General features: G+C 32.2%; 1 protein-coding gene across 1 annotated transcript; it reads left to right on the forward strand.

The window, feature by feature from the left end:
* Positions 1–6020: 6020 nt before the first annotated feature.
* Positions 6021–7033, forward strand: LOC125820957 (ethylene-responsive transcription factor 4-like). The gene has a single exon (XM_049500381.1). It carries the CDS (start codon positions 6054–6056, stop codon positions 6945–6947), a length of 894 nt encoding a protein of 297 aa, XP_049356338.1. The 5' UTR covers positions 6021–6053; the 3' UTR covers positions 6948–7033.
* Positions 7034–8496: the final 1463 nt, after the last annotated feature.

Below are 8496 nucleotides of genomic sequence, written 5' to 3' on the forward strand. Positions count from 1 at the left end.
TTTGATGATAATCCTGAAATTGTTGTAAAAAATCATTTCCTAATAATAAATTTGTCTCCAGTTTATCATAAGCAAATAATTTATTTATAGGAACAATTTTTGATCCTAAAATTATTTCTACTTTTTCTTTAGATTTTGAAAGTTTTTCTTTATCTCCTGTGATTCCAATCATAGAGATATTATTTTTATTTATGTTCCAATCTTTTATTAAAAAAGATTTTGCTAGACTTGCTTCTGACCCATTGTCTATTTGACAACAAGTTGTTATTTTTGTATCATAGAATGTTATTTCTATGAAAACTGATACTTTGAAAGTTGTTTCTTTTGGCATTAAGTTTTTGCTATGAAACAAGTTTCTCCTTTATATAGCATTTCTATTCCACTTTTACCAATGCTATAGTCTTCTAGTTTATTTAGGAATAAATTCCCTAAAATTAATTCTTGATCACTTTCGTGATTAGTAATATAACAAGGAACTGTTATTCTTATAGTGTCTAGTTGTATTGGTAAATCTATCATATTTTTACAACTAAAATTATTACCTTCAAAAGTTTGATAGGTATAGTGCTCACCTTCGTAGATTGATAATCCATCTATTAGGATTCCTTTTACATGGTTAGCTGTTGCTCCTGTTTGTATCAAGATTTCTTGGTGTTTCCATTCTGTTCCATTGAAGATTCTTCCTTTTATTTTTGTTATGTTTGGAGTTTCAATTTTTAGAGTATACCTATTCGATACACTTTTTCTAATTGAATTTCTTCCATATTCAATTGAAAGTCTAGGGTTACTAGTACTTCCTATTTCTTGTGTTTTTCCAAATCGAATTTCATATTCGTCTGGAATTTGTGCTTGTTGAATTTCTGCTTCAACTATTCTTGCGATTCCCGCACATTCTTGATCTATTTCGATCATTTCTTTATTTTTATACACCTTACCATAGTTTGAATTAGTCACTGTGTATAAAGCTTGGTAATATATACTCATTATATGATTACCTGGTTTGAATAGATCATTTCTTTTGATCTGAAAATGTAAGCTCAAAGCGTCATTAAAATCAGCGTCTTTGAGTGATATACAATACTTTGGATAATATGTGAATAGGAGTTTTGTATAGGCTAGGTTTCCCTCTACTATACCAAGATTTCCTTCTCTAGCATTTATGAATCTTTCATCGGATAGATTTATTACTATCGGACAGTTGATTCCTTCTTTAAAAGTCGATTTGACTAATATTTGAATTCCTCCTAGATGAACATAATTCATTTTCTTTCTTTTTCTTTCAGGAATTTTCCTAAGAATTTGTTCTATCATGGGTTTTGTCAACATGTTTAGTTTGTGTTTTCCTGTTGTTTGGGTAATTTCTATTACCTTTTCAACCTCTTGATATTCGTGGTAAGAGATTTTATCTCTTGCAAATATTCTTTGCATTCTGCTAAGTAGATTGTCTTCTACTTTGAGATTAAGTTTTAATCCTTGGATTCTTTTAAACGTTTCTCCATCAAAGGTTGCTTTTAAAGCATATCCTCGATGATCTTCTTCTGTTTCTAGAAATTGAACATAATCATCTTTTTCTTTAATTTCTCTATTCATTTATTCAGAATCTTCTGAATTACTTGAATATTCTTCATAAACTTCATCATAGAAATCATCACTTTCTATAGATTTTATTGATTCAAGATCGGAATCGATCTCAATTCTATCAATTTTTGAGATCTTTACTCGTTTTTTGTTACATTCGTAACTTTTATGTCCTTCTTCACCACAGTTATAACATTTGCATTTATCTGTTGGTTTGGTTTTGGTAAACTCATTTTTCTTTTTATAATACCTTTTTCTTGGTATGTATTTTTGTTTTGAAAAATTTTTCTTTTTTATTAATCCTTTTTTAATTTGTTTTTTCTTTTTATAAGGTCTATCATCACATCCCCATTGAGAAGATGCTTTTGTGTCATTACAATAAATTTGTGTATTAATTCTTTTAGCTTTTCTTTGAATGTTATGGGACATGCAAAGTTGGCTAAGTCTATTTTTTAGGAAATTAGTTCTTTGACCAAGAGTATCTCCTTTTTTATTTTCTTTTTCATATTCTTCTCTGAAATATTTTGCCCAAAAGCCTGGTAATTTTTGATAGTATTTTTCTAGATATGGTAACATTTCTTTACCACTATCAAATATCTTGTAGTAGTATTCTTCGAATTCACAAATGTATTCTTGAATATAACTCATTTTACAAATTTGTAATTTTTCAAGTTGTTCTTTAGCTATAGTTCTAATAGCTTCTTTGTTTTCTTTTATATTTCCTTGTCCACCAAAGAATTCATTAGCAACGTATTGCTTTAGATTTGTTATACCTTCTTGTACGGAATTTTTTAATCTCTCTAAGGTATCGTTTTTGATTATGTTTTCTGCATCTTCAGTTAATCCAGAAAACCAATCGTTTACCTTTCCCATGAACGTGTTTATCATGATGGTGTATTTTTCTTCATCAGTATAATTTCCTTTTCCTAATAGGAAATATAGAAGCATATTTTGAGACCATAGGTCTAAGCTATTTTCTGGATCTCTTTTACATTCAAGATCTAGAAATTGAGCTCCAATGTCTCCTGTTGGAAGCCTATTTGGCATGAATTTTGATTTATAATTATCATGAAATTTTTTTGAAAATTCATTGTTTTTCTTTGCTTTATTAGCGAAATTTCTATCATCTTGTTCTGGCTCTTGCCATTCTTGTTTCATTGAAGCTGAAGCTTCAAATTTTCCTTGGGGTCCTCCTGTTTCCCCTTTATTCATTAATACTTTTATTTCTGAAAGACTTAAGTCTTCCATTGAATAGACCAATTCGTCTAATTCATTCATCATTTTTTGATTCTTCATTATCTTTTGACTCGGATGCTTCAGAGTTTTCTTCTAGATTATACAAATCTTTTTCTTTTAGTTTTTGTTTTTCAAGGAATTTTTGGATTAAAATTTCATCCATACTTCCTCTTTGGTAGGTGCTTGCACTTGCAGATCTTTTGTTTAACAAGTCTTTTATGTATTTTTGACTAACTTTTTTGTCAAATTTTTCAGTTTTTTCTATCATATTTGTTATTCTTCCTGGAAGATTTTCTTTTATGTAGGATATTTCTATCTCTATCATTTTTAACCGTAAGGTTAATTGTTTTTGACTTTCTATTAAGTCTTTTAGAAGTTCCGTAACTTCTTTTAGGCTCATTTTGAATAATAATAATCAGATGTATCTATCATATTAGCTTCACCATGAAAACTATATGAATTATATATTAATTCTTGTCTCTCTTCCTCTTTTTTTATTCTAAGAGCAATTATAGAGACTATTTTTCTTTTTAGATCTTCATCTAAATTTTTTATTACCTTTAGTATTGTTACTAAAGTTTCATATTCTATAAACCATAAAGGTTTTACTAGATTTCTATTTAATACCATGTTTATTTAATAGAGTTATGCAAAACTATTTGATATCATTAATAGAGTTATGCAAAAAAGAAATTAGCTCTTTATTACAAAAAGGCCTTATAAGGCAATCCAAATCACCATGGTCTTGTACGGCCTTTTATGTTAATAAACATGCCGAACAGGAAAGGGGAGCACCCAGATTGGTAATAAATTATAAACCTCTTAATAAAGCTTTAAGATGGATCAGATATCCAATTCCGAATAAAAAGGATTTATTAGATAGAGTTTATGATGCTATTATATTCTCTAAATTTGATTTGAAATCAGGCTATTGGCAGATTCAGATAGCTGAATCAGACAGGTTTAAAACCGCTTTTAATGTGCCAATGGGGCAATTTGAATGGAATGTTATGCCGTTCGGTTTAAAAAATGCTCCATCAGAATTTCAGAAAATAATGAATGATATATTCATTCCTTATAGCAATTTTATAATTGTTTATATAGATGATATCTTAGTATTTTCAAAAAATGTGGAAACTCATTTTAAACACCTGGAATTATTTAAGAAAATTATTATACAAAATGGTTTGGTTTTATCCCAGCCTAAGATGGCTTTGTTTAAAACAAATGTCAGATTCCTTGGTCATAATATTGAAAGAGGTAATATCAGCCCTATTAATAGAAGTATTGAATTTGCTTCAAAGTTTCCTGATATTATAACTAATAAGACACAGTTAACTAGCATGCAAAATGCTAGACCATGATCATGCTTGATGTAGCATAGAAGAAGAAGAAGACAAAGAAGATGACGTAAGCACTTACGTCAAAGAGCATTAAAGAAAAGGAATCAATTTCTTTTTCTTTTTCTCAAAGACAAAAAAGAAGAGCCCATCATGTCGGCTAATTATCGAAAGAAGACAATGGAGCGTCATTATCCGCCCATTATCTTATCTCCAAAGAATCTTCTGGCCCCAGCAATCAGAAAGCTAAGGACTAGAAGAATAATTATGTAATAGTTTAGGGAGGTCCCTAAACAATTTCTTTTTTGTAATAAGTCCCTCCTTATATCTATAAAAGGAGAGGAACTTCATATTGAGAAGGCAGACTAAGTTTTCTGAGAGAACATCCATCTTAGAAAAATGTTAGGTACCTTCGGAGAGATGAAGTTTTGTGAGTAGTACTTCTCCCGCCAGGGAAAAGTATTTTCTTATTATGTTATAAGTATAGTATAGTAAGTATGGTGTGTATGTAAAAATTATCATATGAAATAAACAGTTGGTGCTGAACTCCTCCACCTTTAAATTTCTAGATTTTTTGCATAACTCTATTACTTTCTCACTTTATTAATGATATCAAATAGGTTAAACAAACTCACTTTTGAGATTCTCTACAAACTCAAAAATATTTGCATAAACCAACTTTTCCAAGATCACTATCTATAAATCACCTCTTTGTTGTGAGAAATGACAAGTGTGGAATTTTCAAACACGGTGTTTTCTTTAGAAGACGCGTATGTGATGAAGACAGTGTGTAGTGGACCGATGAATTGTCGCTTTCAAATAGGAGCCAAAAACGGCTAATTGAATTATTGGTACAACAATTATAAAGAGTATAAAATACACGACTACGATAGTAGTAGTTGTAGGTAATCAATAGTTAATTATTATAAATGCCCTCACCTCAAAAATAAAACTTGAAGAAGCTTCCTCTTTAGATTTATTTGAAAACGATTTCTAATAACATTATATTTTTATGATTATAACAAAATCAAATTATTATTATACATTTTTAAAATATCACTTTGGTCAAAGGTAATAAGTAAGTTTCACCAAGTCAAATATTTCATGCTCCTCTATTTGTTCAGTATTTCTAAAATAAAATTTTACTTTGGTTGTTATTTTTAATATAATATTAGTTTTTTTTTTTAAAAAAATACATAAAATTTAAAGTAAACAAATAAAAAAAAAAGACATTTAGAAAGGCATGTGATGTGAATAAGTAAACAACCGATAAAAATTAGGCTCCTAAAAATTACGATAGAGTAATAAATATTTCAAAATGAGAACTTTTAAATTTACGTCTTCTCAGATGAATAATCATCTTTGTCAAGAAACGTTCTGAAAGAATGTGATGATTGTGTTTGTCACATAAGAAGAAAAAAAAAAAGAGTGTAGTGACTAATGAGAAGCGCGTTCTAGAATCGGCTATCTTGCAATGCTAAGCCTGCATGGGTCGGGGTCGGGGTTGTCAATTCAACACGTAAAGCGCTTTTGTCTTTGGAAATTCCCGCCTGCCCACGTAATCGGATACACATTATTATTCTATTGAAACTTGGGCGGTCCCTCCATCTTCACCGCATTTTTAAACCCTCACAAGATCTCACTCTTATTATTATAAAATAAAAGAAAATTTTGGTGAAAATATCACTTTTACATAGCAAAATTTGTGCGAGCTTTAAATGATTTTGATTTAATAGATTCAATTTACACCGACAAAGTTTTAATCGAAAAAAAGAAAAAGAAAACAACTTTTACCCTCTCTTCCCTTATCCATTATATAAGTGCAGCTACCCACCGTTGCTCCTCAAGCTATTCTTATTACACGTCTATTCCAAAAACACTAATAATCGAGTCAGCTAAATGGCTATGAAGGAAAAAGTTACAAACGGAGTGAAGAAGAAAGAGGTTCACTACAGAGGAGTGAGGAAGAGGCCATGGGGTCGTTATGCTGCTGAAATCCGTGATCCCAACAAGAAGACCAGAGTTTGGTTGGGAACTTTCGACACTGCAGAGGAGGCGGCAAAGGCATACGATGCCGCGGCTAGAGGATTCCGTGGACTTAAAGCCAAGACAAATTTCCCCTTTCCATCGGAGGATCAGAGCCCCAATGATAGCAGCGGCAGCCCGGATGAGTCCTTTAGTGGAGAAAACGGTGTCCACGCGCCGCCGGAGCTCGACCACACGCGCCACCTCGAGGAAGGGGGTGGCGGCAATACGGAAGTTGGGTTGGTGAGAAATGGGCTTCCGCTTTTCCGTCAACAACCGGCCATGGTGAGCAACAGAAGCAGCCCTGCAGAGTCCTCTATTGGGGAAACCGTTGTTCAATCGCCGTTTGAGCTCAATCTCACGCGCCGTCTTGAAGGGGGTGGCAATGGTGGCCGTTCAGCTGAAGTTGGGTTGCTAAGAAATGGATTTCCGATGTTCCGTCATCAACCGGCCAGTCATGCAGAACTCGACCTCACGCGCAGCCTTGGTGACCATGTCAGGAATGGGTTTCCGATATCTCATCGGCAACCGGCCGTGGCGGTTCTGCCTAATGGACAACCAATTTTGTTGTATGATGGTAATTTAGTGCGAACCGGATTAGTGAACCGGCCGCAACCATACCGGTTTGAACCGGTGGCGACAGCGGCCGAGTTTAACGGTGTAACTGGTAGAGTAGTTGATAGTGAATCTGATTCATCTTCAGTAGTAGGCTTAGGTAGAAGAGAATTAAATCTTGATCTTAACCTTGTTCCACCAATGGAAGTTTAATGTGAACTACTGATGTAATTAATACGTTCATATATCTTTTATTTAAAATCCTAAGACGGAATATTTATATATCTAATTGTTAAAAAGTGTATGATTTGGTAGGTTCGTTTGATGATTTTATTGGCTGTCTAACCGTGCAAATGGTTCCAATGTTTTAAGTCTTAAATCTATAATCAGTAGGAAGTAAGAGCATATACTCCCTCGTTTCAAAAAGACTGAACTCTTTTTCTTCTTAGTCTGTTTAAAAATAATGATTTTTTTTTGTAACATTTTAATTTTATCTTTTCACGTGACATGTTTAAGACCATAAAATCAAAAGATAATTTTTTATATTTGACACAATTTTAATTTAGGACCACAAAATTCAAAAGTCATTTTTTATTTTTTTAAATTTTGTGTCAATTGAAACTAGATGATCCTTTATGAAACGGAAACGGAGGGAGTATTAAGTTAGTGCTGCGTACTAGCCAAGTGATTATATGGGGGTGGTTAATAGATCATTAGGAATCCATGTTGACGGGGAACTTTGTCTACGTCAGGTGTACTATTCTGCCGTCCAACATTATTATATTGTGCATTGCATGCCACTTTCAATTATTTAAACAGTTAATTGGAAAATATCATATCAAAATTAAAGTGAATCAATTAACCTATGATAAATATATTACTCCCTCCGTCTCTATTTATTTGTCCATATTTCCTTTTTTAGTTGTCCCTATTTAGTTGTTCATTTTGACAAATCAATAAAGGACAATAAATTTTTTCCTATTATACCCTTATTTACACTTCTTGAAAATTGTAAAAGTGTATGTTGTTTCCCTCCAATTTTTTTCACTTGAATTCAAATAAGTAGTTGTAATTTTGAAGTGAAAAGTTGTCATAAAGGTAAAATTGTAACTTCACTGTGCTAATCATTGTTGCCTTAATCTGTGTGCCATTTCTAAAGTGGACAATTAAAAAGGGACGGAGGGAGTACTTTACTACTACTAATAATTTTCTTAATTGGTGTCGTAAAAAGATAAATAATACTCCCTCCATCTCAGTCCCATTTTATATGAGGTACTTTGACTCGACACGGAGTTTAAGAAAGAAAGGAAGACTTTTAAAACTTGTGGTCTAAAATGAATGATAGAAATTTGTGTGGCTGTAAATTCTTTCATTAAGGATAAAATAGATATTTTATAGTTAGATTGTTACTTTATATAAAAATGTATTATTCTTTTTGGAACTGACTAAAAAGAAAAGTGAGTCATATAAATTGGGACAAAGGGAGTAATAAGTATAATAAGAGAGGTGAAGTGGAAAGGTGTACTGTAGTTGTTTGTTTGATTTGACTGGGCGAAATTGGTGGAGTAGATTCCCTGTGTGGGGGCAAAAAAGCACGTGTCGTGAGGTGCTTAATGGCACACTTTAATGGTGACGTGTGGGGTGAGAAAGTGAAACTCATCAAATAACGCCGCCACCTTTGCCTTTACTTGTCTTTTTTCAAACCAAAAAGTGGGACAGTTGCCTCTTTAATCGACACGTCCTACATTTCTCTTCCTTCATT

This window comes from Solanum verrucosum, unplaced genomic scaffold (assembly GCF_900185275.1).
Source record: "Solanum verrucosum unplaced genomic scaffold, falcon-dt-bn FXZP01000289.1, whole genome shotgun sequence".
NCBI lineage: Eukaryota > Viridiplantae > Streptophyta > Magnoliopsida > Solanales > Solanaceae > Solanum > Solanum verrucosum.

Bases quoted from the DNA above. Each gene is read 5' to 3' on its own strand.
- LOC125820957 (XM_049500381.1), top strand. From the start codon at position 6,054: ATGGCTATGAAGGAAAAAGTTACAAACGGAGTGAAGAAGAAAGAGGTT.